This window comes from Podospora pseudopauciseta (assembly GCF_035222475.1).
Source record: "Podospora pseudopauciseta strain CBS 411.78 chromosome 2 map unlocalized CBS411.78m_2, whole genome shotgun sequence".
NCBI classification, from domain to species: Eukaryota; Fungi; Ascomycota; class Sordariomycetes; order Sordariales; family Podosporaceae; genus Podospora; species Podospora pseudopauciseta.
In genome coordinates, this window is record NW_026946663.1 from 910,010 (window position 1) to 935,985 (window position 25,976).

The 25,976-nt window shown below is 52.2% G+C and overlaps 10 protein-coding genes across 10 annotated transcripts; 5 read left to right on the forward strand and 5 right to left on the reverse strand.

Annotated features, from left to right (window-relative positions):
• Positions 1-607: 607 nt before the first annotated feature.
• NTH1_1 (alpha,alpha-trehalase nth1) lies at positions 608-2,466 on the forward strand (the record flags this gene model as incomplete). The annotated part of the gene is made up of 2 exons (XM_062909252.1): positions 608-2,374; positions 2,431-2,466. The coding sequence occupies 2 exons, from the start codon at positions 608-610 to the stop codon at positions 2,464-2,466; spliced, it is 1,803 nt and encodes a 600-aa protein (XP_062768019.1).
• Positions 2,467-3,187: 721 nt separating this feature from the next.
• Positions 3,188-4,198, forward strand: NTH1_2 (alpha,alpha-trehalase nth1; the record flags this gene model as incomplete). Its single annotated transcript, XM_062909253.1, has 1 exon — positions 3,188-4,198. One exon carries the CDS (start codon positions 3,188-3,190, stop codon positions 4,196-4,198), a length of 1,011 nt encoding a protein of 336 aa, XP_062768020.1.
• Positions 4,199-5,774: 1,576 nt separating this feature from the next.
• Positions 5,775-7,542, reverse strand: QC763_202180 (uncharacterized protein). The gene is made up of 2 exons (XM_062909254.1): positions 6,604-7,542; positions 5,775-6,502 (listed from the first exon to the last, which is right to left on the reverse strand). Exons 1-2 carry the CDS (start codon positions 6,742-6,744, stop codon positions 6,428-6,430), a joined length of 216 nt encoding a protein of 71 aa, XP_062768021.1. The 5' UTR covers positions 6,745-7,542; the 3' UTR covers positions 5,775-6,427.
• Positions 7,543-9,478: 1,936 nt separating this feature from the next.
• On the reverse strand, positions 9,479-11,914 carry FDH1_1 (formate dehydrogenase (NAD+)). Its single transcript, XM_062909255.1, has 4 exons — positions 11,028-11,914; positions 10,704-10,833; positions 9,874-10,650; positions 9,479-9,770 (listed from the first exon to the last, which is right to left on the reverse strand). The coding sequence occupies exons 1-4, from the start codon at positions 11,046-11,048 to the stop codon at positions 9,553-9,555; spliced, it is 1,146 nt and encodes a 381-aa protein (XP_062768022.1). The 5' UTR covers positions 11,049-11,914; the 3' UTR covers positions 9,479-9,552.
• A 56-nt stretch (positions 11,915-11,970) lies between these two features.
• Positions 11,971-14,886, reverse strand: QC763_202200 (uncharacterized protein). The gene is made up of 2 exons (XM_062909257.1): positions 14,449-14,886; positions 11,971-14,276 (listed from the first exon to the last, which is right to left on the reverse strand). The coding sequence occupies exons 1-2, from the start codon at positions 14,491-14,493 to the stop codon at positions 13,209-13,211; spliced, it is 1,113 nt and encodes a 370-aa protein (XP_062768023.1). The 5' UTR covers positions 14,494-14,886; the 3' UTR covers positions 11,971-13,208.
• QC763_202198 (uncharacterized protein) lies at positions 12,127-13,219 on the forward strand. Its single transcript, XM_062909256.1, has 2 exons — positions 12,127-12,670; positions 12,823-13,219. The coding sequence occupies exons 1-2, from the start codon at positions 12,524-12,526 to the stop codon at positions 13,057-13,059; spliced, it is 384 nt and encodes a 127-aa protein (XP_062768024.1). The 5' UTR covers positions 12,127-12,523; the 3' UTR covers positions 13,060-13,219.
• Positions 14,887-15,111: 225 nt separating the features above from the next.
• On the reverse strand, positions 15,112-18,057 carry PFA3 (palmitoyltransferase for Vac8p). Its single transcript, XM_062909258.1, has 3 exons — positions 17,945-18,057; positions 17,065-17,871; positions 15,112-17,003 (listed from the first exon to the last, which is right to left on the reverse strand). Exons 2-3 carry the CDS (start codon positions 17,351-17,353, stop codon positions 15,406-15,408), a joined length of 1,887 nt encoding a protein of 628 aa, XP_062768025.1. The 5' UTR covers positions 17,354-17,871; positions 17,945-18,057; the 3' UTR covers positions 15,112-15,405.
• A 710-nt stretch (positions 18,058-18,767) lies between these two features.
• Positions 18,768-21,249, forward strand: QC763_202220 (uncharacterized protein). The gene is made up of 2 exons (XM_062909259.1): positions 18,768-19,593; positions 19,655-21,249. Exons 1-2 carry the CDS (start codon positions 19,078-19,080, stop codon positions 20,441-20,443), a joined length of 1,305 nt encoding a protein of 434 aa, XP_062768026.1. The 5' UTR covers positions 18,768-19,077; the 3' UTR covers positions 20,444-21,249.
• A 103-nt stretch (positions 21,250-21,352) lies between these two features.
• On the reverse strand, positions 21,353-23,461 carry QC763_202230 (uncharacterized protein). The gene is made up of 2 exons (XM_062909260.1): positions 22,474-23,461; positions 21,353-22,396 (listed from the first exon to the last, which is right to left on the reverse strand). Exons 1-2 carry the CDS (start codon positions 22,908-22,910, stop codon positions 21,364-21,366), a joined length of 1,470 nt encoding a protein of 489 aa, XP_062768027.1. The 5' UTR covers positions 22,911-23,461; the 3' UTR covers positions 21,353-21,363.
• On the forward strand, positions 23,207-25,127 carry ebp2 (rRNA-processing protein EBP2). Its single transcript, XM_062909261.1, has 2 exons — positions 23,207-24,578; positions 24,635-25,127. The coding sequence occupies exons 1-2, from the start codon at positions 23,729-23,731 to the stop codon at positions 25,012-25,014; spliced, it is 1,230 nt and encodes a 409-aa protein (XP_062768028.1). The 5' UTR covers positions 23,207-23,728; the 3' UTR covers positions 25,015-25,127.
• Positions 25,128-25,976: the final 849 nt, after the last annotated feature.

The following is a 25,976-nucleotide window of genomic DNA, read 5'->3' on the forward strand; positions in this document are numbered from 1 at the left end:
TTCTAGACAGGATCAACACGAAGTTCTCTATACCAAAAAGTGTCCCCGATTTGGATAATTAACGCAAGAGTGCAGGATTACTGAAGAGGATTGGCCAACATTTTGTTTTCTCTCACCATTCAGTCTCCCCCAGAATCACTCGATCAACTGGTCTTATCTTACATAGGTATCAATAAAAAAATCACTAGCTTATGCAGCTTGTGCGACGCTGGCCTGACCAGCGCAAACCACCTGCCGCATAGCATTGCGCTGTTGTCGCATCGAAATCGTGAACTCAACCCCACTCCCCCACCCAGTAAGATTCCCGCTGTTGCAGATCGCCACGTGGGCTTGACGCTAGACCTCTCTGGTACTAGCGCCAGCAAACACTCCGAACCCAACAGCTTGGTGCAGATTTGCGCCACTTTTTCTGGGCCAATCAGAAAACATCCAAAAAGCACAAGAGCTCCCTCAATTTAACAACCTCAACGCGTCTCCAATTCACCATTGTGGCTGCAGCTTGTTCACGGCTTCAAACTTGGCAACCAAACCACCACCACCACCACCACCACCACCACTAACAACAACAACAACAACAACAGCAACAACAACAACAACAGTTGTAAACATGAGGACGTCGCGCGTTGCTAGGGAGACCGCACGGCTCTTTGAGACTGCGGCCTCGACTTCAACACCGCTCCGGCGTTCATCCAGAACCTCGACTTTGGCCGCGCGATTCTCTTACAATACCAACGCCAGCCCCGGCGCAGCTATGACAAAGGTCGAAGAAAGCGACGTCGAAGTCGACGATGACGTCAAACTATCCTTTGGCTCAGATATTGAAGATGCGATCACGACAACCAGAGCGGCCAAGCGCCAACGCACCGCGACCACAGCAGTCACCACACAAACCATAAACTCTTCGCCTCACCGGCGAACCACCAGAGTAAGGGCAGAGCGCACGGCTGTCAAATCTGAAGCCGGCTCCGATTCCGACTTTCTCTCTTCCCTCTCCGACAACGAGGACATCAAGACCGCCATCAAGGAAGAGTCCAAGCCCGTCGTGCCCCGCGGCCGCGCTCGAAAACCAGCCCGCCGAGTCACTTCCCCGTCCGGCACGACCACCATAACCCCACCTTCCGATTGGGAGGATGTTTACAACCTCGTCAAAGAGATGCGCATCAACGGCCCAGCCGCCAATGCCGCGGTTGATACAATGGGCTGTGAGCGCCTTGCCGACCCCTCCTCTACAGTCAAAGACCGCCGCTTTCACACACTTGTTGCGTTGATGCTTTCCTCCCAAACTAAGGATACCGTCAATGCTGAAGCGATGAAGCGTCTTCATACCGAACTCCCGCCGTTCGAGCCTGGTGCACCAGCTGGTTTGAACCTCAATAACATGCTCCACTGCCCCCCTGCCGTTCTGAACGAGCTCATTGGCAAAGTCGGCTTTCACAACAACAAGACAAAGTACCTACTTCAAACGGCGCAGATTTTGAAGGACAAGTTCAACGGGGATATCCCGCCTACGATTGAGGGGTTGGTGTCACTGCCAGGTGTAGGGCCCAAGATGGCGCATTTGTGCATGAGTGCCGAGAATGGATGGAACAGAGTGGAGGGCATTGGTGTCGATGTTCACGTCCACCGGATCACTAACTACTGGGGGTGGAATGGACCTAAAGAGACCAAGACACCAGAGGAGACGAGAATGGCGCTGCAGAGCTGGTTGCCCAAGGACAAGTGGAAGGAGATCAACTGGTTGTTGGTTGGACTAGGGCAGAGTGTCTGCTTGCCCGTTGGGAGAAGATGTGGAGACTGTGAGGTTGGATTGAAGGGGCTGTGCAAGGCGGCGGATAGGAAGAAGGTGAACGAGGGAAAGAAGAGAAGGGAGGGGGTAAAGAAGGAGGAGGAGTTGGTTGAGAAGATTGAGATCAAGGGGGTTGATGGGGGTGGAACGGCGGCTAAGAGAGAGCAGCAAAGGGTGGTCAAAATGGAGGTTGTGGATGAGGGGATGCCCCCGCCGCCGAGCGATACCCAACCCGAGCCGACGCCACAACCTGATCCCGAGTCGAACGTTGCCATCCCCTCCGTCGAGCAGGACGTTAAGCCCATCATCAAGGATGAAGAGGATGTTGAGATGGCGCGCAGCGTGCCTGTCAAAACTGACGGCGATGATCTCGATGAGGACATGGTCAAGAAAGAGGAGGAGGATGCCGTCAGAATCGATCAGTCGAGCCATCAACCCGAGGACGTCGAAATGAGCGATAGCCCCGAGGTCAAAGTCGGGATCAAGCCCGAGTCCCGAAGACGCCGTCGTATCCCCGCTGCGATCCCCTCCCGAGGCCAATCTGAAGACCCCCCGTTGGAGGAATTCGATGCCGAAGTCAAGGCCGAGGTAAAGCCCGAACTCCTCACACGCCGAGTCCGCATCCCGGCTCACATACCTTCTAGCCACGAGCCCGAGGTCAAGGTCGAAGTCAAGACTGACTTTGACAGAAGAGTCCGCATTCCGGCTCGTGTTCCCGCTGGGAATGAGTGTGACGATGAGGAGGCCGAGGTCAAAACCGAGATTAAGCCTGAACCGTTTTCCCGACGAGCTCGCATCCCTGCCCATATCCCAGAGCGAGAATCATCGCCCGAGGTTAAAGTTGAGGTGAAGACGGAACCTACTCGAAGACGGTCTAGGATTCCGGCGCGTGTTTCTGGGAGAAGTGAGGAGGTGAAGGGCGAGCCGGATGTTAAAGAGGAGGATTCTTAGTATGAGTCTGACTATGACTTTCGGTTTGCCTCTAGCCCCGACTTGGACTCTGATGAAGATGGGGATGAGCAAAAGCCGGTTATCAAAGATGAGGATCTCGGCTTCGATGACGATAAGCAAAAGTCAGTCATCAAGGATGAGGATTTCGACTCGGGCTACGTCTTTGCCGCTCACTTTGAAGAAGAGTTGCCCTCTGTCAAGGATGAGGACTCTGACTCGGGCTATGGATTTGACTCGCATGATGATGAGATCAATTCAATTAAGGACGAAGACTCTGGTTTCGACGATGGTTTAGACCCGCTCTCTGATGAAGATGTGGTTTCCATCAAGGAAGACTGCGATTACAATTCTGATTTTGAGATTGGGGAGGTATTTAGAGCAGATGCCCTTGCGTCTGACCATGGTTCTGATGATGAGGAGATTAAGGAGGAGGACTCTGACGATGAGATAATGGAGGAAGGCTCAGACTACGACGACCTAATGGATGCCTCGGACGACAGCGAGATAAAATCAGAAGACTCCGACGACGACGACGAGATTAAGGAGGAGGGATCCGGCCGCGAGATCAAGGCTGAGGACTCTGACGACGACGAGATAAAGGAGGAAGAGTCTGACAACAACAACACCAACAATAACAACAACAACGGCACCAACAATAACAACAACAACAACACCAACAATAACAATAACAACAACAACGACGCCCCATCTATCAAGGATGAATACGACTGCAGCTCCGACTACGGAAACGAGCGGTCTTTCAGAGCGGATGCTCTTGCTTCCGACTACAGCTCTAGCTCTGACGAGGAGGATATCAAGTCGGAGTATTCTTCTGACCACGGATTAGACCGAGAAGACGACCTCCTCGACGATCACATTGAAGACGATGGAAACCTCCCAAATCCACCCAACGCGACTGGCTCCCAGTCTAACCCTGCCGATGCCGAAGATGAACACGAACGTACCGTCTTTGAGAATTTAACTGCCAGCGAAGAAGAGGTTCATGAGTTACCCTTCTCATACCATGACCATCAGTTGACCGTGGCGGCCGCAGCCAGGGATCCTTACGATTTTCTCGGGTCTTTCCCAGGGTATCACGAGTTGGACGCGGCGACCTCGGTGAGGATTCGGGGAGACTTGCCCGGATTTCCGTTCTTGGACGGACATGGCGAGCGGCCTCTGTGTGCTGAGGATGACGGGTTGTGGGACGTGCTTGCCGGGGAGGAGGATGACTGGCGGTTTGAGCAGGATGGTTTTATGGGGGGTGATGTGCTTGATGACTCTGTTTGGGATGAGTTTGGTGGGGAGGATGAGGTGTTGAGGTATGAGGAGGAGTATTTGGGGGTGCAGATGGTTGGGGAGTTCGAGGGGGTTTATGTTGAGGATGGGGTCACGGATGCGTTTGGGCTGGGGTCTGAGGGTGGGGAGGGGGATTTTGAGGATGAGGAAGATGAGATTTAATGATTTGTTGTTTGCCAGTTTGTAATATACTGGGGCAGTCGTGATTTTAAGCGGTTGGGTGTATATCACGAAATACCAAACACAAACCTACTACCCTCGGCATATAAGAATGGGATACTGTAAATCAATGTCACCGATACTACCGTATCACACAGTTTCGCTTTTAGAAAATAGATTCCACATGCTAGTGATTATTCAAAACGGTAATGAACGTATCGATCTTGCCGAGTAGTCCTGGATATGGCTTACCCCCGGTATCCCCCACCCAGCCTCCTCCCCCTATCTCTCTTCACCGAATCTGACCCGGCAGATAAACAACTCTGAGTTGCTGTTATTGTCGTTGTCTTGTCCGGACCCACCAACAACCGGTTTTTATTGTCACCAATCTCGTGTGCAAACAGATACCCGCAAAAACTGTTTACTGTCTGCGAACGCCATGCTTCGGCTTGCTGTGCGTGGATCCCGGGCAGCCAGCGAGACCTGACCTCCCGCTAACCATAACAGATGATCGAGCGTCTCCGCGATTTGACCATCGATTGAAGTGTGGCAAACGTCTTATGCCAACTAAGCAACTTGGGATGTCCCTTTTTGAAAGCTACCATGTTGGGATCATGGGTCTGAAATTTCATGCTGTTTGCGGTTGGTTGGGAAGGCTGGAAGGAAATGACAACGCTGGGTTTGATGGAAAAGGCATTCGAGACTGCTACCGTAAACGGGACCTGACCTCTGACAAAACGGGCGGTCGGCCGGCTTTCGAACGGTCGTCATCGTGGGCGCAAGAGCGACATGGTGTCCGGTGCCACTCTGATCTTCCCTTGGGATCGGTGAGCAGATCAGTGAACGGGGGGGATTCCGAGTATTCTGTTGCGAGCCTTGGCCGCCGCTCTCGCGCCTGCGCGCGCAGGGGAAGCTGTCGTCAACCCCTAATAAGACTTTAATTAGTCACTGGGAAGATGATACACCAAAAAGTTGTTCTAATCGACAAGTTTGATATCATAAAGAGACAGCAAAGCTGGCAGGAATGTGATCATATTACTCGGTATTCTCAAAGTTTATAACAGTACCCCTGTCCAGTTTACAGCAGGATATCCTTAAATTGATATAGTCTTTGAAGCCCGAGAAGCTTGTTATAAATCATAGACCAAACACTTCTTCATCAGTAACCACAACAGAGGCCTGCACACATAGTCATCACCAAGCAATAACAACAACAAACTACTAAAATTCTGGATCTTGTTTGTCAAAATCCAGATATGACTTTCATCTAGGGTTCACGACATCCTCACCCCAGTGGATAATCCACCAGCCCAATCGCCATTGTGACCTCCATGATACGATACCCCAGCTTTTAGTTCCGCATACCCTACATGCGAGGGCCGGTGGGTCACCCAACTACCTATCTAGGCTGACGCTTGCTTGCTTGCGTGGTCATTCCAGGAAAAAAAGAGAGTCATGTTTCCGCAGATACGATATCGGAGCTATTCGGAAAGACGACATCGTGCTCTGTCGTCAACTTGTCGTCATTAGCAACCCTCCAATTTCGTCACCCATGGCGAAAAAGCCACCAACACTATTGAGCATCTAGTTTGTTTGTTTGTTTGTGAATTTTTATTTTATTGTTTGTTTGGTCAACTCGTCTTCCAAACGAGCCAACGTAAAAAAGGTGTAATTGTAAATGTCCATCCATCCATAGCCATGATTCTCAGCTGCACGCCACCTGTCGGCGCGGCTGCCAAACAAACCCATTTATCCCCCTCCTGTCTTGCGCCGTGACGCCTTGCCAAATTCCGGAAAAGTCAAGAAAAAAAATTATGCTCGAGGAGTGGTTTCGTTTTTGCCGAAGAGCCGCCCTCTTGCCCCCATCTGAAATGGGGGCGATGTGAATCAGAGGTTGTAAGATATATACTGTGTGTGGCGTTGGGACGATATGCTTGGTGCAAGCCACGTCGAGTCTTGGATATTCGCAAAGATGAACCTAGGTATCATCATCGCAAAAAAAAACAACAAAAACAGACCAAGCTAATTTGGATCACTTTTTCCCTACTACCGGAAAAAAGGACCGGACGGCTTCGCTATGTGTGATGGACGATGGGCGCATGCTTGCTCGATAGATAACAAGGTCGTAAAGGAGGCGAAAAGAACCGAGCCGAGTCACGACTGCATCATCGGCGGCATTGGACGAACAGGGATGGCCGATCGTCGTGTCGTCGGGAAAAACAGCGAGAGCGTTTATACACCCCTGATGACTTGGGTTCTTTCTTTGTTGAGCTGCATCGCGTTTTGCTCGAAGGCTTCCTTTTTGCACTGATTGGGGGAGAAGAAGAAGTGTTAGCGAACATGTCTTCTTGTTCCGAGAGCACGTCCGATAACCCCACGAGCCACCACTGAGATGGGTCGAAACTTACGTCCTCCAGGCCCTGGCACTTGTGGTCTTCTAGCAGACGGTGGTTGCTGCAATAGTGTCCGCCGCAGAAAGCACAGTCGCCGGAAATGCGTTGGGCGACAGCCTTGCAGTCGGTGAGCGAGCATCTGACCTTCTTGGGCATGTTGGGCGGTGTTGATTATTGGTCGAGTGTGAATGATGCCAGTGTCGAATAATGAAAAAAGAAGAATCGAGGAGAGGAAAACGGCTCGGAGGCGGAAAGAGGGAAGGGGGTGGCTGGTTTATAACAAGAGAGAGAGATGGCCTGTCAGACTTGTTGAACAACACACAGATCTCACGTGGTGAAAGGTCGCGAACCAGGGCAGGGGAATGGTGGCTAAACTAGCAGACAAGCGCAATTGGAAATAGTTGGAAACCGTTCGACTTGACCAGGCCGAGGACCAAGGACCAAGGACGGACCGTGGTGAATGGTGAGGCAGGCGGGCGGGCAGTGGGCAGCGGGCAGCGAGTGAGCAGCGAGGTACAAGTGACTTGGCCGTCGATGACGGCAGGGAGGCGAGGCCGGTCCCACCCAATGGATTATGGAAGGCAGGGCGGTGCTTGCGTGGTCGGGTCCGCCGTTTGTAATCCAAGAGATCCACCCACCTGTTCTCCGGAGTTTGATCGCAAGGAGCACAGTCGGAGTCGGTGATGGCAAAGCAACAAGTAATTAGTCACTTGGTTCATGTCCATCACCACCTGTCGCAGACGGGATTTTCCTAGCGAGTGTTGCCTCTAGAGCGCCTAGGTGTTTGTCTAAGCGTGCTGAGCTGTTGATAAGCCCGAGAGAAGACAGTAGCCTCGACTCGAGACTTGTCCCGGCCCGGCGAGAGGTATCGGGTACCTGTGGGACCCTCAAGGTTCCCTGTGATGCAGTGGAACGTACCCGAGCTAGGCCCAAGCCAGCGCATCTCACAAAGACAGCCTCTTCCCCAAGACGTCTCTCTCTCGTCTCTCGATAAAGAAGGTCCGTCCACGCGCCAAATGGCCATGTCCATCGGCCACCGGGAATTGCCAGATCTTCCCTCCCTCGGTTGACAGGTTGGGACCATCATCTTCGTCTCCTATCTTTCCGAGTGAGCACGGCGTTGCATCCCGCGGAACCAAGCAGCAACAACAACAAACAAGTATCTAAATGTCCAATATCTGAGGCCTCATGTCATGGCATATCGCCTCCCTGCTTGCATCTTGCATCCTGCCCCCAGCACCCGGCTGTCGCCATGATCCCGGGTTGGGCAGCGGAATGAATCTCCAATGTCTCACGGCGCGCCGGGCTAGACCACGCAGCACTGCAGTAGCAGCTGCAGCCATCAACCACACACCCAAGGTCACACATGTCCTCTTGTTGTTGATGTTGTACATCTTTTGGGTTGGTAGAAAGCCACTGCGGGAACCGGCCTGGTCACACATCCCGCCCGGAGTCCTGCTCTCGCGGGAACAAAACCTCACCGCCAACCACTCACCCACTCAACCCCATATTAGATCCGACCACAGCGTCAACTCCATTTCGAGCTTTTGCCTGCCGTTCCTTTGCCTTCTTTGGATCAGCGAATTTTCGATGCTCCCATGGTGACTCCAACACCAATAATCTAGTTCTAGGGCCCATCACACAACCCCAGCGAATGACCTCGCACCACGACAGAGCCTAGATTATGGGCTTCGGTTGCAACACCCCAAAACATAACATATGATCAGATATGCTTGTCAGCTCTTTTGTTGTCCCCAAGCTCTCAACCTATCTTTTTTTTCCTTGCAAAAGATCACCGGTCTCGCACAGTCGTCCGTCTCACGCACACTATATCCCATTCTGGATTGTGGCCCCTCCCCTCTCCAAGGATCTAACAGGTCGGGTTGAACTCCGGCGTGCAGGATGCAAGGCCAATCATTTTAGTTTTTTGTTGTAACCAGCATTAACCCAACGGCCTTTTTTGGAGTCGTCCCTTCGGATAATCTACACCCGATCGCAACGACTCGACAGCGGGTAGACGAATCTGTGAACAACTCACATGCAGGTCTCACCTTTTTTTTTTCTGCCTCGTCCACCACGACGACGACGGTTGAGAACACAACAGCATCCCGGGTGTTTCTGTCTTGATGTAGGGGATATTTCACTGCTCATATTTCATCAAACCTCACGGGTTGGGTCTAGACCGTTGTATACCTACCATCCATATCAAATATCATCTTCTCAAAAGCTTACACAAAGGGCCTAGATTGATTTCCCCAACAACCAAGATTTCTTGATCGTCTTACAGAACTTAAATACGAAGCTACCTACCTAGCTGCAAGCAATCAATACGCCAAAGTCTCTTCGGGCTTTCCCTCTCACCCAACTTTATGAGGGGCGGCCCCCCCTTCCGGAACGTTACACTACCTAGCCGGACCGGTAACTGTCAAACCGAGTCAGTCAGTCAGCCATGAGGCGAGCGGAAGCTCCTCCGTGATTAAACAAATAAGGGGTCCGTATTTGTTGAGCAGCAACCCCCCAAAAAAAAAAAAAAAAAAAAAAAAAAAGTACCAAATCCGACAAACCCCAAGTCGTGTTGTTGCATACTTACTTCGTATCACGCACCACACCAAGATACAACGTTGGTGGCGGTGGTGTTGTTCCGTTGGCTCTCAAGACGAACTATTTGCTAAAGTCGAGAGTTCGTAATGATGTGCGTTGTTGATTACAGGTCTTTAGGGGGAATGCTCAACCAGAATACATACACAGCAACAACTTCATGTTAAACCAAAACTTTCTCTCCAAGCATCACACCTCAGCGCCACTAAACAATAGTTCACTCACGGCACCACGTACCCACTTACAACAACAACTTAATAACCTCTCTTACTCACAAACACAAAATTCCCAAGTTCTTTAATCATCTTTTTTTCTTTCTTATTTTGCCCACAAAGTACGAGTACAAGCCAACACGAACCATCTCTCTTACTCGTCCATAGTGACAACAGCACGAATGCAATCACCCTGCTTCATAACCTCAAATGCCTCATTGATCTCCCCCAACTTCTTGCGGTGGGTAATAAACTCATCCACCTTGAGCTTGCCATCAAGATAATCCTGCACCAGCCCAGGAAGTTGGGACCGGCCCTTGACACCGCCAAAGGCGCTACCCCTCCACACACGACCAGTGACAAGCTGGAACGCTATAGTTTTGAAAAACCACATGTTAGCCATCTGACATCTTGACCCAGTCCCACGGTCATGGGAAGTAGAAGACAGGAAAAAAAAAAAGAAAAAAAAACTCACGTCTAGTAGCAATCTCCTGCCCCGCCGCCGCAACCCCAATAATGATACTCTGCCCCCACCCCTTATGACACGCCTCCAACGCCGCCCTCATCACATTCACATTCCCCGTGCAGTCAAACGTGTAGTCGCACCCCCCATCCGTAATCTCAATCAGCTTGTCCACCACGCTCTGCCCCTCGGGCAGCTTGGTCGGGTTCACAAAATCCGTCGCCCCAAACTTCCTCGACCACTCCTCCTTGCTCGGGTTCACATCCACAACAATAATCTTCCCCGCCTTGTTCGCCACCGCGCCCTGAATCACACTCAAGCCCACACACCCCGCCCCAAAGATGGCAACCGAGCTCCCCTCCTCCACATTCGCCGTGATCCTCGCCGCACCGTAACCCGTCGTGATCCCGCACCCCAACAGGCACGTCCTATCCATCGGCGCATCCTGCTGCACCGCGACAACAGAGATGTCAGCCACGACGGTGTACTGCGAGAAAGTCGACGTCCCCATAAAGTGAAGGATATCCTGCCCCCGTGCCCTGAACCGGGAAGTCCCATCAGGCATGACACCTTTCCCTTGGGTGGCACGGATTTTGCCGCAGAGGTTGGTCTTGCCCGACTTGCAAAACTTGCACTCTTTGCATTCGGGCGTGTAGAGGGCCACGACGTGGTCGCCCGGCTTGACGTTGGTGACGCCCTCGCCGACGGACTCGACGATGCCGGCGCCCTCGTGGCCGAGGATGACGGGGAAGGCGCCCTCGGGGTCTTTGCCTGAGAGGGTGTAGGCGTCTAAGGGGGCGTTTTAGCGACCAACCCTGATGAGGAAGAAGGGAACAACAAACCTGTGTGGCAGACACCGGTGTAGGCGATTTTGATTCTGACCTCGTGGGCCTTGGGCGGTGCGACTTCAACGTCCTCGTAGGAGAGCTCCTGGCCGGGGCCCCAGGCGATGGCCGCCTTGCAGGTGATGGTCTGGTGGCGGGGGTGGCATTGTCAGCGGTGTGCTCTCTTGGGAACAACAACAACAACGACGACGACGACGACGACGACAACAACAACCGGGGTTATGAGTTGAAGCCTTCATGGTTGAGCGTTGTCGACATGAAGCAAGGGGCTAGGTTGATGATGATGATGATGATGCGGGGTTATAAAGTGATGTCATTTACCTTGCCAGCTGTATCGGACATGTTGACTTGTGTGTGTCTCTTGATATCCTCGACTTTTTGTCTCCGGTTATGAAGATGAAGTGAGAGAGAGAAGGTCCAGACAAGAAAAGTTAAATTGGGAGCTATGAGCCTCCTTTTGTTTGCCTGATTTCCGAATGGTTAATTGACGTCGGCCGTGTTCCCCCTTTGACCCCGCTTGTCGACGAAGGTGGGGTTATTTATCGCGCTGCGCTGTTATGGAGGGGGAGGGGCGGGATTTGGATTACGGCAAGGAAACGAAGGGGATTTATCTCTTATTCTTATTCTTTTTTCGATATCAATGATCAATCATTACTGGGTAGATCTTGTAGGTGTGTGATTCTTTAATGTCCTCGAGGAGCTTGGCTTATAGCAGGCTCGGTGATTTCACGGCATCTTTTGTATCTTTCGCCTTTTATTTGGATTATAACTGCTACAGGAAAAGGTGACGGCTCGGCAGTTCTTTTCGTTTCTGTGCCATTGACTAATAGCAGTCAGTGGTGATGTCGTGATAAAGGCCTTCCGATATCAATCGGTGGAGTAGGTGGGTTTTGGTTTTTGACAGCAGAATATCTGTCAAACTGTATGGCGAGAAATTCCCAATTGGGAAAGATTATGGCACTCAACACAGAGTGGCCCTGTCTGAGTTGAATTTGCGTTGTTACTTGATGACATCTCTTTGGTGGTGTGGTGTTGCTAGCACCGGACCGGACCGCACTTCAATTCGCCGATTCGGAGGGGGCTTCATTTTCCCGCCAGGGGCAGCAACAGTTTACCGCGCTCGCGCAACGCAAGTTCAAGGTGACGAAAGCACGGATGTAAAAAGTTCTTAACGCCGGGTTTTATCTTCGGCGTGCGACTCTTTTGCTCGCTGTCGAAGAAGATAGGTCTTCTGGGCGAGAATTCAACGGGCATATGGGCTGTTGTGAATCTCCAGAAACGAAGACGGATGGGATTTTCCGGGGCGAAGGGAACCCCCTGAGTTGATCGTGTGGACAACACGTACATATGCAAGGTGGGAAGATCACCGTTGCAGGGTTGGGGGACGCATGAAAATAGGCAAGATTGTGGTGAGGTTATGCTACCTTCTTTGGTTCTATGCTTGGTCGATGATGAATTGCAGCTTTGGCTTTGAGGCATAGGGTTGCGTTCGACCATCACAAGATCAAATGAGCCACACATCTAAAGATACCTTCCCTTCAGGGCCATTTTGAAAACTTGAACTCAAACTTCATGGCTATGGTACTTTTGAAGAGAAGTCCAGACTTCATGAACCTCTCCCACGTGTAATAAAGTGGACCCAGCTCACCTGTCACCATTCTCGCAGCTTACCACCAGCATCTGCTTATCTCATCACCCCTCAACCTCACTTCACCACCTCACTTTTAGTCTCACTCAAACACAACCGAACAATTCAGACCCTCATTCTCAACATCCATTCAGCCCTACAACAGTAACAAACCCCCCAACGCAGCAAAATGAGCGGCGAACCAGCCCCCTCCCCCCTCCCAACCTACGTCTACAAGATCATCCCCTCCGCCCCTCCCTCCCCGATCCCCGATTTTTATCCGCTCTCGGATCTCGACCGGCAAGACGGGTTCGTGCACCTGAGCACCGCATGGCAGGTCAGTGTTTATCTAGTGCCCGTTTTGTCCTAGCTCCTCGCCTCCTCACCTTACCACCACCTCTTACCTGTGTCACTCATATCCATTTGACATACATACCCCCTTCCCCTCAACATGACATAATCTTTCTGCTGTGCTAACACAGCCCCAAGGTCCCCATCACCTCCTCCCTCTTCTTCACCTCATTCAAGTCCTTCCACATCCTCAAACTCCGCCTCTCCAACTTCCCCCAAGAAAGCGTAAAATGGGACGAAGTCCCCGGCACCAACGGCTGCCCCCATCTCTACGGCACCTTTGGCGCCAAGGACGTTGTTGACAGCAAAGAGTTCGTCCGGGGAGATGACCAAACCTGGGAGGATGTCTTGAGGGGTGATAGCTGGCTCGAATAGAGCTCTTAGACCACACACACTCAACAAATATCAAACCCTCTTCCGCCCCCAAATAGTTCATAAAAAAAATCAACGCTCTCATTGAAACTGATCTAAACCCAAACCCAAACCCAAAGCAAAACTCCATTCCCCTTCTCACCTTACCCCCTCTACTTTGTCCCCCTGGCCCCAACCGGCGCCCCTGTCCTCCTCCTCGCCAAACTCCGTCCCATAGCATCCCTCACCATCGGATCACTCCTAATAGTATTATGCACCAACCACTCCCTCACCCGCCTCCACACCTCCCCCATCCCCTTCTCATCCCCCGCAAACGGCGCCAGCTCCAACTGCAACAAATTCGTCGCATCCGTATCCAACCTTCTGACCGTCCCCTCCAACCTCTCAAGCCCCTTCCTCAACTCCTGCTCCTCATTCCCCGTCCCCCTCCCACCCCTTCCCACAACAATGTTCCCACTCGTCGTATCAGCCGTCAGCAACGGACCAATCTGCGAAAAGGCCAGATACAGCGTCAACGCCAACTTCTTGGCCAGCGTAATCGCCTGAAACTGCAAATACGGCTGCCGACCAGGAAACCAAGTAACAAAAGGGTTAATAAATTTTGTCAGCAAAACCGGCGGGTACGGTCTCGTGACAGCATGGCTCTCAAACAAAAACAGCAGTGCCAGCACCAACCACCTCTCAAACTTTCCCCAGTCCAGATACCCCAGCAACCCAAACCCGTACATCGACAGCGCCGCCAGCGTGTAGTACGGCACGATCCCCTTGAAGCCCCTGTACACATAATCCGCCACGCTGCTGCAATGCTGCCACCCCGTCACCGCCTCCGGCCCAAACCGATCGTAAGCAAACCTCTTGGCCCCGTTCGTCAACGTATCCTGCGCCAGCTGCAGGTGCACAAAATAGGTATTCGCATCGTCGGCAGCGATCTTGCTGTCTTTGATCTTGTCTGGATGGAAGTGCGCCGCCAGTCTCCGGAAGCGGGATTTGATCTCCTTCTCTGTGGCTGTCAGGGGGACTCCAAGGGAGGAGTAAAATGAGGGGGTGGATTGTATGTCATGATCGGCTTCGTAGATGGTATACAACAAATAAACCGTGACGACGGCAATGTGGATTTTGCGACGGTGTTCGGCCCATCGGGGGGTTCCCGGCGTGGGGTGGGGGTCGCCGGCGCGGATGACGATGCTGTAGAGGATTGTTTGCGTCCAGCCTGTTACCAGCTACGAGAGTGCGTTAGCTAGGAGAGCAACATACCCATTTCTACCCGCAAAACACAGAAAAAGGACTACCCGAGTCGATTGGTGATGACACTTGTAGAGTACAAGTGGCATCACCCAGCAATACAGATCTTGCAAGTGAAGGGTGTGTGAAGCGGGTGTGAAGGGGGCCTACATTGGGGAGGAAGCTCCAGGCTATCAAAGAGAGAAAGCCGGACATGGTTAGGTGGTGGTAGCAATGCCAGAGAGCAATCCAGGCGGTAGTAATAAATGTGAAAGAAATGCTGCTACCCTGTCATAATCTTTCATCTGCGCAAACAAAAGTGTTTGGTGGTGTTGCGGGAGAAGTGAATGGGAATGTGACCCAACCCTCGAAATGATGTCGCGTCACAAAAGCGCTTCTGCAAGCTGGCTGCAATTGGAAGTTTGGAGCACGGACCACCCTGGCCATCAAGGTTGCCACATGGCCGGCAGGCAGCTCAATATGAATGAATCAAAACAACGGACAGGAGAAATCACCAGATCTCGAAGTAAAAGCTCAACAATTGGGATGGGGAAGAAATAGCCAAAAGCTTACCGGCCAACTCTTAGAGGTGAGCCGGCTACGAAACCCTCGGTAGGCTTACTTCGCAGGGGGATAGTCGAGGTGGGGGGGGGTCCAATATTCCCTGAAGGCCATCTCGAAAGACAGGGCCTCACTGAGGAATCGAACTCAGGTGTCGACGGAGCAGTGTTTTCACACCGGGCATTGTTCGTTGCCTGATTCGGGTGCACTTATGTCTTACCTGCTGAGCCATCTGACCTTTCCAGTTACCAGATGAGTGCGTAGGCGCTTGGTGGAAGGATCACGGTTGACCTAATATATAGACCATGGTTGTAAGAGTATCATATTTACACAAATGCCTGCCCTTCCCAGCTCCCTTTTCCAGTCTCCTGTTGCCATATATACTAGACACACCTTGCCGCCCCCACATACCCTACAATAAATAAAAAGAAAAAAGTATGCAAAACTAAACCGCTCGACGAAAACAACCATGGCCAAACACAGCTAGCTGCAAGTCGCAAAAAAAGGCTCTCCAAAAGCACATACTAGAATGTTCAAGAAAAAAAGGTTCCCAAAAGTATCGCCCGCTCAATCAACCCCATCATCATCATCCACCCTATCATACTCCCTCCTCGGCGTACTCGCACCACTGCCCATCCCCCCCCGCCTCGGTGAACTCGTCCCACTTCCTCCCTGTCCTAGTCTGGGACTGCTAATCAGCAACGGACTCCTCGCCCCGGCACCCCATCGCCCATTAGTCACCACATTCATCGCTATCCTCTCCTTCCTCGCCCTAATATCCTCCTGTTTCACTTGTTCAGTCTGCTCCCCTTCATCAATCTCGTTATCAATCTCCTCCAGCTCATCCTCCACCGTCCGCCCGGCGGGACTTAACCTCCTCAGATTAACATCCTGCTGCCCAGCTCCAAGCCCAGGGCTGACGGGATCGTCCACATAGAGGTTGGGATCGCGGCCCAGTATCCTGTCGGCTTTGCTTTGCGCCTTTCTGTGACCAGGAGAAGGCAAAGGTGACGGAACTCTGCTGGCCGGTCTGGAAGGCTGTAAATAATGTCTCCCTGCTCCGCCATCAACTCTCACCATGGGCGGTTGAGGATCAGGCTCAGGGTAATCCGAATCAGCTCCCCAGCCTGCCACCCGCTCTCTTTCCCGTTGCTGTTCCCGCTCTCTTGCGATCCTGTCTCTCGCTTCAAGCCACTCGGGACTGGGCTCCCAGCTCCAGCCATCGCCAGTCGTGTTGCAGATTGGAATCGGCCATAATAGCGGGACAGGGCCGAACAAATGAAGCAGGTTCCTCTTGGCGCCGAGGTCGAAAGCATTGGGAAGTTTGGTTGCATCCTGCTCGTCCATGAATTCTTCATAGCGCTTGCGGGCCCGGTACTGCTCCATTTCAGAGGGTGTAAATCTCCTCGAGCCAGCTTGCAACTCGGGGTTGACGGAGGGATGCGAGGGTTCTTGACGAAGTTCCTCGCCTTCTTCAGGCCGAGTGACACCCGGAATTGCGTTTTGATGAATATCGAGGAGTTGTTGACCGTAAGAAGGGAGCTGGACGCCTTGACCGGGAGTGTGTTGGTTGATGTAGGTCCTGTGCATGGATTCCCTGAGAGGGGTCAAATATCTAGTTTTCTCCAAGCACTCGATGGTTGTTTGGCCTCTGGTAGCGAGATAGATATGCCACCCTGTGAATGCCCCGACTACAATGCCGATGATACCGGCAACGATGGCAAGGCAGATGTAGTTAACTGGCATGAGATTTTCGACGTAAGTAGTGTTGGCGAAGATCTCTTCCCAGACCCAGCTGGCGGAGCCAAGGAATGCGTATAGAGAGAAAATTGTGGTATAGATGAGAAAAAGGAGGAAGGCCTTGTGGTTTCGGAGACCGATGCAGGTTGCTAGCCAGGGGCAGTGATGGTCCATCTTGAGGACACACCGGCGGCAGGTGGAGCAATGATGGGCGCGGTCGGGCTTCCGAGCCTGGCATTTCTTGCAGAAACGGAGCTCGCCATTGGACTTGACGGTGTATGATGTGGCCGAAGGGGCGGCGTGGGTCGGTAGCGTGCTGTAGCCATGATCGTTCGTCGTGCTTCCCGGTGGTGTAAATACGGCAGTGGTGTAGCACCAGTTGAGCATGGCGTAGAGGGCAAAGCCAACAAGTTTATAAGTGGTCCCTATCGATAAGGCGAGACTCGTCAGTGTGGTTGGGTGACATCGAGGTAACAAGCAACATACCCAGCCATTCCACCCTCGATGGCACAGAGCAGAGATCCCACAACACATAGACGGCCCAAGTTGTTATCCCGTACACGAATGCCAAGGGAAAATACGTCGCGCAAGTGCAACATGTGCGCTCAATCTTTCTCGCCCACCGGCGAGCGCTTCCCATGTTTTCTGTCGAGGATTCGCAATCGTGGGATGGTGCTTCGAGAATAGGGGGAAACTGTCTGGTCGCGGAACGAGCAACTGGAAGGATCGGGGAAGGTGATGGCGGAGGGGATCTGGATAACGGCGTTGCATCCATCAGTTGTCGGTACAATCGGGGCACCGTGAATTATGGATTCATCGCTGGTGGTTCGAGTGGTGGACTTGTCGAGAAAAAGAACAAGGGGCAAGGCGGCTGGCTGTCAGTTTAGTGTTTGAAGTTGATGGCGACGGCAATTACAGGGGTCTCTCGCCTTGTGTTGCTGCCAGCCTCAGCCTCAAACACACTGAGCCAATGGGGTCCCCGCGTCACTGACAGCCCGGGACAACGCTCGGGCCGCATGAACGGTTTGGCCCCTGATTTCCGGCTTCATGGGACCGTTGAAGACTTCTTTATAGAATTCTGCTTGCTACAGACATGTATGGACGATTGTACTTTGGTTTTGACTGCTACATTACTCTCAAGAATATGCTGATCATTGTGGTTTGGCAAGAGAAGACCTATCTGTCAATTGAAATATCGAAACCTGGACTATGCTGTGACTGGCCAATTCTGTCCAGAGGCGCTCTTGGTATCTTAGTCTGAGGGAATGCTTTAGCATCGAGCATAGTTTTGAACTACTACAGATATCCATGATCAATAGGAAGAGATGCCGGGAACGTAAAGTCAGGATCTTCCAGGTAGCCTCACCTCACTCAGCATATTCGCCCCCCAGTAATGCTGCAAGTCAAGAGATTGAAGCAAAAAAGCATGCCATTGGGTATCACCAGCTCAGACATGCAGTTGTTTCTGCGTTGTGGCATGGCGGTGAAGCTCTTCCGGCCAGTGCCAGCTGAAGTTCGGCGGAAATGCACTTGGCAGATTCGCTGTCACATGCAACTACTGACGACAATGCTGGGATGGTGGATATGCAGGAAATGAAAAGCCATCTAGGGGATAGCTGCATAGGCACGGTACCTTGCGTAAATCCTCCGTGGATGACGGAAGCTCTTCTCCATGTACATAAAACCAGGCATTTAAACACGCCTCTACAAGACTCCCAAAATTTCGGGTTTTCAGCTCTTGCATGCCGCATCAGACCAACCGTTCATCCCCCGGTAACGAATCACGCAATCAGATCGCACCCAGCCCGTGTTCAAGCTCACTGAGCCTGCAGCCGCATCGGGACACGTGAAGATAACGGGCCGGTGGAGAAGGGCCAAGGCAAGTGAGAGAGCCAAGACAGCGCCTGGATCTGGGACCACCGTGGACAGGGAAGGGAAAAAAAAAAAGCTCGATAAGATCCATCTCGTCGCCAAATCCTAGCCGCTATTTTTCTCGTGCCGGATAAAACCCCATCGCCATCGTCTGATTTGCCAGACGCCCAAAAGAAACCCCAGATGGGTCGTGAATCTAGAGCCTTTACAGCAGGACACCACAATAACGGACCCATCCCTCCTCCTCCAGCAGGTGCCTAGCACCACCACACGCCTCGAACCACACAACTCCCCATCTGCCTTTCCCCCTCCTCCCCCCCCCCCCTCCCCCTCCTCCTGCGCACCATTTTTCGAGCCTGCCATTCCGCCGTTAGATCGACACTCGTCCCGCGACAAGCTCACGATATTCGATCGATCGATCTGTCTCGAATACGCATCTAGAAACAAACACTCGCTTGGCAAGCTCCCCGAGACCACCATCGACGTCCTCTCTCGCCCTCGCTGGTAGCCCCGCTACCTTGCACGGCGCACAACGCCTTTTGAGCCACCAGGCACCTATATTCCTTTTAAAGTGCACTCCTAGTGGGGAGGGGCACTGCGGGGGAAGAACACTCGCCCGCCGCAAACATGTGGTGGCTCATCAACGCCTGCTCAAGTGCCATTTTCCTGTTCAGCATCGTCCTGTCGATACCAATCGCTTTCGATGTCGGGGGCCGTGATGCTGGCCTGGCTTATTCGCTATCACTTTTCCTTTTCTACATTTTCTACAGTACCAGCAAGCTTATAACGCCAGAGAAGTCTCGGATACGCTGGTTCTTCAAGAGTCTGGTTGGGTTATCACAATGGATTGTTATACCCGCATTGTTGATTTGGGCTCTCAACCGTTTCTCGGTCGATGCCGATAGTGCCAACTGGGTGTCACGTACGTTTGCCCACGTTACAGGGCACCACAAGAGCTGGAGAGAGTGGTTTTGGGGGTCTGAAGGCTTTGTGGAAAACGTTGCGTTAGGCTCTTGGGACAATACCTTGAGTTATTCGAGCCCTGTTTTCCAACTTCTCGAGGGCTTCTGCAGCTTGTTGGTGATCCAGGCTGCTGGTCAGATTGCGAGATGGCTGGTCAACCGGGGAAGAAGTGACACCTGGGTGGCACGTATTTTCCTCACTCTCACGCTGTTCTGTGCTCATGCTGACATTAACCCCTCAGATCACGCTCCTGATAATATCAGGTGCCATCAGCTCCATGGCCATTTACTTCTTATGGCGTGTCATGTGCTTCCCACAAATCGGCAACTTCGATGCCACGCTCATCGGCGTTGCCATGACCTCAGCCTTCTTCCTCTGCGGTTTTGGCATTGCCAGCGGCCGAGGGAATCCGATCGAGTCTTCCCTTCTTTTTGCGTACACGGTTCTCTGTGTCTATCAGATTTTCACCGATTATCAGCCCTCGCCCGAGGCTGCCGCCGCAGCGGAAGCTGCCGCTGCTGCGCAGCCGGATTTTCCGCCTCTGCCGCCCATCCTCATGGCCTCCTACACCACTCTGATCCACATGCTCAGCAGTCTTCCGTCGGCTTTTGGTTTATCATTCCAGTTTCTTTACGCGGCATTCCAAACCATCACCCCTAGCGTCATCATCTCGCTGACATATCGCACCATCGTTTTCTATTGCGCTACGAGAATTATTCCGGCTGTTAGAGAGTTGGGTGCTCAGGCTATTATGGAAGAGCCCACGCTCGACGAAAGCGATGGCGCCAACCGTGTTCTTGGTTTCCTCAGCTGGTTTTCGCCTTCTATTCTGATTGCGGTATACACCAGTTTGCTCCTGCAGCACTTTACTATTGCCGATGGCGACGAGCTCGGCTGGACTCTCCGGGCCGGCGATGCTGGTGGCAGTACTTGGCGATGGATCAACTTGACGGCCACCATGGGACTTTATGCCATCGAGTTGTACCTCGGTGGTGATGGTGATGGTGGCGCGCACTGGAAGACGGACTGAAGTTCTCCCGAGAGAACATTAGCAGGGGGCCGGGGAGGTCAACGGCATGCCAATCCATGGGGCCATCCGCAGCATGGCCGATTGGAAGGGCTGTATTGAAACTCAAGCTGGATGACAATGACAATGTCCCAGCCAAATGGGATTCCTCGCCGGATACTAATCGACGTCGAGAAGAAGGAATTCAAAACGGGGAAAGCTATCAGAAGATCAAGGAACAGGGCTACTAAAAACAAGGATACTAAAGGAAAAAAGGGGACAAGAGGAGGAAGGCAAGATACCCAATGGCTAGGAAGCGCAGGTTATGAAAAGGTGATGCAAAACATATCACCAGTAGAAGAAAGATAAGCATGCAAGTCATTAACAAGATTGACTTGGCAGGACCGCTCGCACGTTCCTCACGCACAACACACGCTTTTTTCATTTTTTTTCTTCATGGCTTTGGCTCCTTTCAATATTGTATTCATAGTAAACAAACCAAACGGGCAACGTGGATGAGAACAGGGGATTGAGAGTTGGAAGCAACGTCTGGCTGGCTTAGGGGGCATCATGTTGCAACATTGTACAATCATACAGCGAATGGCGTTGGTGTCTTTTTATTTTCGTTTTCTTGGACTATGACCGGGGGCCGGAACTGGGACTGGAATTTGGTTAGCTGGCTGGAGCATGTATCATTTGAATTTTCCATATGTCTAAGCACAACTATCAGAGCCTGCCTTTCGATCATAATCTACCGCATACCCCCTTCTACATGCTACAAAATTCTTGCAGCATGGCATTTCTACAGTAACACAACACAAAAGAGACCCAGTATCATTAGAAAGAAAATGCATCATGTATTATTCGCTAACCCCCATCCCATGCAAATTGACATCTCATAACAACCAACCTCCCTCCTCTTATATACCACCCCCCCTCTCTGTTCAAAACAACCTCAATATCCTCCTCCAAGTCCTAATCCTCCTCCAATCCTCGCTCGTCGCCCCCTTCAAATCATCCACATTCAACATGCCCATCCCCTCCCCAACCAGCACCTCCCAAATCTTATTCCTCACATGAATCGGCCAAGCAGGCAGCTCCCAGTACCTGCTCACCAACCCCCTTTCCTTTGCCGCCGCCAGATGCCCCCTGATCTTGGCCAGCTGCCCAGCTGTTGGCTCGCCCCCCTTCCACCACTGGGTAATACCTATCGACCTGAAGAAGCTCACCGAGGCATAATAAGAGTTTGAGCTGTTATATGGGGAATCGGGTAGAAGTTTATCAAGCGGGGCGTCAAAAAACGCGTCGCGGTCAGGAGGAGAGGTCAGGTTGGAGTATTTAGCGGTGGTGGTGGTGGTGGTTGGGTAAGGGGGTGTCAAAATGAGGTCAAAGGGTGTATTCCCCGTGCCCACAACCGTCACAGGCCTCGAGCGAAATTCCCCATCCTCATAAAACGAAAGCCATCCCCTTTCCCTCAGGGGATCAAGTTGCCTCAGCACGTGCGGCCAAGTCTCATGACCCGAGGTCTTGAGATCAATCAGCAAGACCAAAGTTTGGGCAGGGTCGACGTCAAAGACTCCATTGAGCGTCCCGTTGTAGTACGGTGTTTTGGGGTTTTGCTTCTCCAAGATGTCGACGATGGGGTTGACGTAGAGGGATTGAAACGTGCGGTTTACTTGCAAGGAAGCCAGGTCGTGGCCGACAAGCAGGTCGTTGTTGAATAGCCAGACGTCGGCTTCTACTCCTGTGCACCCCGCGTAGAGGGCGTCGAATAACGGGACGCGGCGCCAGTAGTCATTGTGGGAGTGGCAGGGGAGGGGGATGACGTCCCGGAGGAAGTCAGTTGGGTACCAGGAGAGATCCTCCGTGCCGGTGTTGGGTTGGCCCCAGTTGACAAAGGGGTCGTAGTCGTTGTGGCGGGCGCCGATGAGGGAGTCTTTGATGGCGGAGAGGAGGTTGAGGAGGAGGATGAGGGCTCTGAGCGGGGGTGTCAGTGAAACTATCATAGAATAGATGAGTGCAGGTATAAACAATAACAAAAAAAAAACACATACAACAATCCTACTCCAAGCACCGTAACCCGCAATTGCAACCCCCACGACTTCCACAGCCCCTTCTTCCTCTGCCCTCCTCTCCCATGCCGTGATGATGGTTGCCCGCATTTGCTGCAGCTCGCTGGCTCACCATTCACCGTCTCCACACCCTGCTCTTCATGCTCAAGTTCGCTGCTGGGAATCTCGGTGTATTCCACTCTTACACCGCCCAGCTTCCTCTTCTCAAGTGACTCCATGACAGAGGAGCGTATCCTGGCAAAAAACCCGCTCGTTTGGTGTTGTTGTTGTGGTTGTGGTTCAGTTTCGAGGATGAAGGTGGTCGGAGTTGGCGGCGTCGATGACGATGATGGCGGCGATGGTCTCGGCGGATCCACTATCTCCTCCCCGACGATCTCCATGCTGGCAGACGGCCCCACCGAGACCACTTCTGGGCGCATTGATGTGCTGGCTTGTGATTTTTGGATTGTACACGCTTATAGATATGGCTGTTTTCTGTTGATGAATTGAGGATGTTGCCAGATAGGTAACTGTTGATGTGACCTATTGCAGGAGAGGATGTGGTAAATCAATGGCTGAAAGGCACATGACACTCGCCACTCGATGCTGCCCTTGTACTTCACTGGGGAAACAGCTAGCCTGGAAACGTGTGAGCATGAGAGGTCGAGGAGGCACAACCAGAAAAAGATCAAACTGGGACGAGGCAACGAGAAGAAGACAACGTTTATAGTAATCTACTGGCAATTGGCCCGCCGGGGTTTTGGTCATGAAGAAGGCGTTTAGGTTGGTCTGGACCCTGAAATGGTTACACTCATGGCTTGCTGACTGCTGCCGTTAACCTGCCGCCTGATGCTGTGCCGGATCCCACAATGTTGTTCAGTGGGGTTTGGGTTGCATAGCTTTGACAATGCCTATTACGAACGAGGATACTATGGGGAACGGATTCCAACCAGCAGCGAAGACGACGATATTGATTGGTGTGAATTGTCAGATGGGATGAACTGGAGATGTCAAAAGGTCAGCGCGATATGTAAGTCCCAACTGAGGGTTAGGGTCACTCCTCCACTTCAGCCCACTCCAGCCCCACCCACTATCTTATCTTATCGTCCCAATCGGCGCGACCAGCCAAAAAAAAAGTTTTGGAGCAGTCGCAGCTCAATCAAACTCGCCCATTTCTGCAGGTTCAAATCGCATTCAAAACCACAACCACCCCGATCCCCACCAACCCATCACCAAGTCGCACACCAAGCACGACAAGATGGCCAAGAAGGGCGCAAAACTCGCCGCAAAGGCATTAATCGCCAAGTCGCAATCAAACGGAGTCACAGACAAGAACAGAAGAAAGTCCAACGACCCACCAGTCGAAGCCCCCATCGCCGAAACCAACGAGGATGAAGAGTGGGAAGATGAAGAGAGCGAGGAGGACTCCGACCCGGAAGAAGAAGGGGGTGGCATCGACTTTTCCAAACTAGAAGACATCAACGACTCCGACTCCGACTCAGAAATCAACAATTCCGACTCCGAAAACGAGGACAACGACGACGAAGAAGAAGAATCCGAAATCGACGTCGACGACCTCAACCTTGACGACATGGACCCCGAAGAAAAGGAAGAACTTGCCGCCACCACCCGCGTCCGCCAAACAATCAACAACAAGGACGCCCTCCTCGCCGCCCTGAAGCGCATCTCCCTCGTGCCCACCGACATCAAGAAGGCCGCCTCGGTCCCCTTTGCTTACCACATGACCCTCGTCACGTCCAAGCCCACCCAAGATGTCATCCCCTCCATCGATGATGACCTCGAGCGCGAGCTCGCCTTCCTCAACGCGGCGCGCGAGTCGGCTCTCAAGGCGAGGAACTTGCTCAAGAAGGAAGGGGTGCCGTTTACGAGACCTACCGATTACTTTGCCGAGACGCTCCGCAGTGATGAGACGATGGAGGCGGTGAAGCAAAAGATGATTGAGGCCGCAACGGCGAAGAAGGCTTCTGCCGAGGCGAGGAAGCAGAGGGACTTGAAGAAGTTTGGAAAGCAGGTTCAGGTGCAGAAGCAGCAGGAACGGGCCAAGGAGAAGAGGGCCACGTTGGAGAAGATTAATGAGTTGAAGAAGAGTATGTTTTCCGTACTCCCCATTCCCCGTGCAATTTTAGCTAACACACAGAAATAGAACGCAAAGACGGCGGCTCTGCCTCCCTCGGTGCGAGGGAAGCAGACGACATGTTTGATGTCGCTGTTGATAACGAGCTTGGTGGCGGCAACAAGGCTGGTGCCAAGAGAGGAAGGTCAGGGGGTGAACATGGTCCTCCTAATGCCAAGCGTCAGAAGAAGAATGAAAAGTATGGGTTTGGAGGCAAGAAGAGGTTCGGCAAGAGCGGCGATGCGATTAGCTCGGGGGATATGTCGGGCTTCAGCGCGAAGAGGATGAAGAACGGGGGTGGGGCGGGTGATGGGAAGAAGACGACGTTTAGTGCTATGAGTGCGAAGGCGAAGGGGAGTAAGCCTAGGTTGGGGAAGGACAAGAGGAAGGGCGGGGCGGGGAGGAGGTAAGCCCAGAGGTGGGGGTGGTAAATGTGTAATAGGAAGAAGGGAATGCCTGTATAGTGATTTTTTTTATGGTAATGCTACGGGGCTAAATAAATGTCTAGCGTCAACAAGGGAGATATCCTGGTTGGTTTTGAATGTCTTGGTGTTGCTTTTGAGGGTGGCTGGTGAGGTGGTGGGTTTACTTGAAGGGGGTCGTGTTTACCAACACCCTACTGGCGCAAACAACAGTTACATGATGGCGAGACTCTCCTTGCCCACAGGATCTAGTTCACCCAATCTGTACCCGAAACATGAAACCAAGACGGAGGGCAGCATCCCCGAGCTTTGCTCAGCTTCAGCAAGGTTGTTCCCAATAAGTTGAGCACAAAGGAGGATTGGTCTTGGCAGTTTGCTTCTAGAGAGGCCGAAACATTGTTGAGTCCTCGACAACAAAGAACAAAGCGGGATGGCTGGAGATGGGGGTTGTATATGGGACGGCCAGTGGTTGGTCAATTCAAAGAGTTGGGTTGGTGCTCAGCTCTTTGATATTTGGAGATGTGAGTAGTAGCTTAGAGGCAAGTCCAAAGTCAATTACGAGGGCGATGCAAAGTAGAAGAGCCTCATGATGGTGAATTTTAAATTTGCTATGAGTCGATCCGTCTCGGAAAAACATATATACAACTCCATCACCACCGCCATTCTCTTATTGATGCCCTGTTCCATTCCTCCTCCGTTTCGATAACAGACTTGGTTGCGCACGCTACCAACCAACCGTTTACCTATATAACCCCCCTTCAGGTCCTTTCCCAGAGCGTATCATCATTCTTGATCCCTCCCCCCGTTGAACCACCTCCGCGTCCCCCCCACCCCCCCTTCCCCATAACCGTAGCCACACCATTGACTGCCCGCCCTATGCCACAACTAACCTATTCACTCTCTCACACCAGCACCCTTCCCAAAAACATATTTCATTTCACCACGACACA

What these genes read in the sequence shown, in the direction of transcription:
- QC763_202180 (XM_062909254.1), bottom strand. Translation starts at nt 6,744, where the DNA reads ATGCCCAAGAAGGTCAGATGCTCGCTCACCGACTGCAAGGCTGTCGCC. An exon ending in AGTGCCAGGGCCTGGAGGAC is followed by an intron (nt 6,503 to 6,603) that starts GTAAGTTTCGAC and finishes TCCCCCAATCAG; the next exon opens with TGCAAAAAGGAAGCCTTCGA.
- FDH1_1 (XM_062909255.1), bottom strand. Translation starts at nt 11,048, where the DNA reads ATGTCCGATACAGCTGGCAAG. An exon ending in TGTCCGATACAGCTGGCAAG is followed by an intron (nt 10,834 to 11,027) that starts GTAAATGACATC and finishes CCCCGCCACCAG; the next exon opens with ACCATCACCTGCAAGGCGGC. An exon ending in CACCGGTGTCTGCCACACAG is followed by an intron (nt 10,651 to 10,703) that starts GTTTGTTGTTCC and finishes ACGCCCCCTTAG; the next exon opens with ACGCCTACACCCTCTCAGGC.
- QC763_202198 (XM_062909256.1), top strand. Translation starts at nt 12,524, where the DNA reads ATGAGCGGCGAACCAGCCCCCTCCCCCCTCCCAACCTACGTCTACAAG. An exon ending in ACCTGAGCACCGCATGGCAG is followed by an intron (nt 12,671 to 12,822) that starts GTCAGTGTTTAT and finishes CACAGCCCCAAG; the next exon opens with GTCCCCATCACCTCCTCCCT.
- QC763_202200 (XM_062909257.1), bottom strand. Translation starts at nt 14,493, where the DNA reads ATGTCCGGCTTTCTCTCTTTGATAGCCTGGAGCTTCCTCCCCAAT. An exon ending in CCTGGAGCTTCCTCCCCAAT is followed by an intron (nt 14,277 to 14,448) that starts GTAGGCCCCCTT and finishes GCACTCTCGTAG; the next exon opens with CTGGTAACAGGCTGGACGCA.
- PFA3 (XM_062909258.1), bottom strand. Translation starts at nt 17,353, where the DNA reads ATGGATGCAACGCCGTTATCCAGATCCCCTCCGCCATCACCTTCCCCG. An exon ending in ATCGAGGGTGGAATGGCTGG is followed by an intron (nt 17,004 to 17,064) that starts GTATGTTGCTTG and finishes CCTTATCGATAG; the next exon opens with GGACCACTTATAAACTTGTT.
- QC763_202220 (XM_062909259.1), top strand. Translation starts at nt 19,078, where the DNA reads ATGTGGTGGCTCATCAACGCCTGCTCAAGTGCCATTTTCCTGTTCAGC. An exon ending in GGGGAAGAAGTGACACCTGG is followed by an intron (nt 19,594 to 19,654) that starts GTGGCACGTATT and finishes TTAACCCCTCAG; the next exon opens with ATCACGCTCCTGATAATATC.
- QC763_202230 (XM_062909260.1), bottom strand. Translation starts at nt 22,910, where the DNA reads ATGCGCCCAGAAGTGGTCTCGGTGGGGCCGTCTGCCAGCATGGAGATC. An exon ending in GTGCTTGGAGTAGGATTGTT is followed by an intron (nt 22,397 to 22,473) that starts GTATGTGTTTTT and finishes ACCCCCGCTCAG; the next exon opens with AGCCCTCATCCTCCTCCTCA.
- ebp2 (XM_062909261.1), top strand. Translation starts at nt 23,729, where the DNA reads ATGGCCAAGAAGGGCGCAAAACTCGCCGCAAAGGCATTAATCGCCAAG. An exon ending in GATTAATGAGTTGAAGAAGA is followed by an intron (nt 24,579 to 24,634) that starts GTATGTTTTCCG and finishes ACACAGAAATAG; the next exon opens with AACGCAAAGACGGCGGCTCT.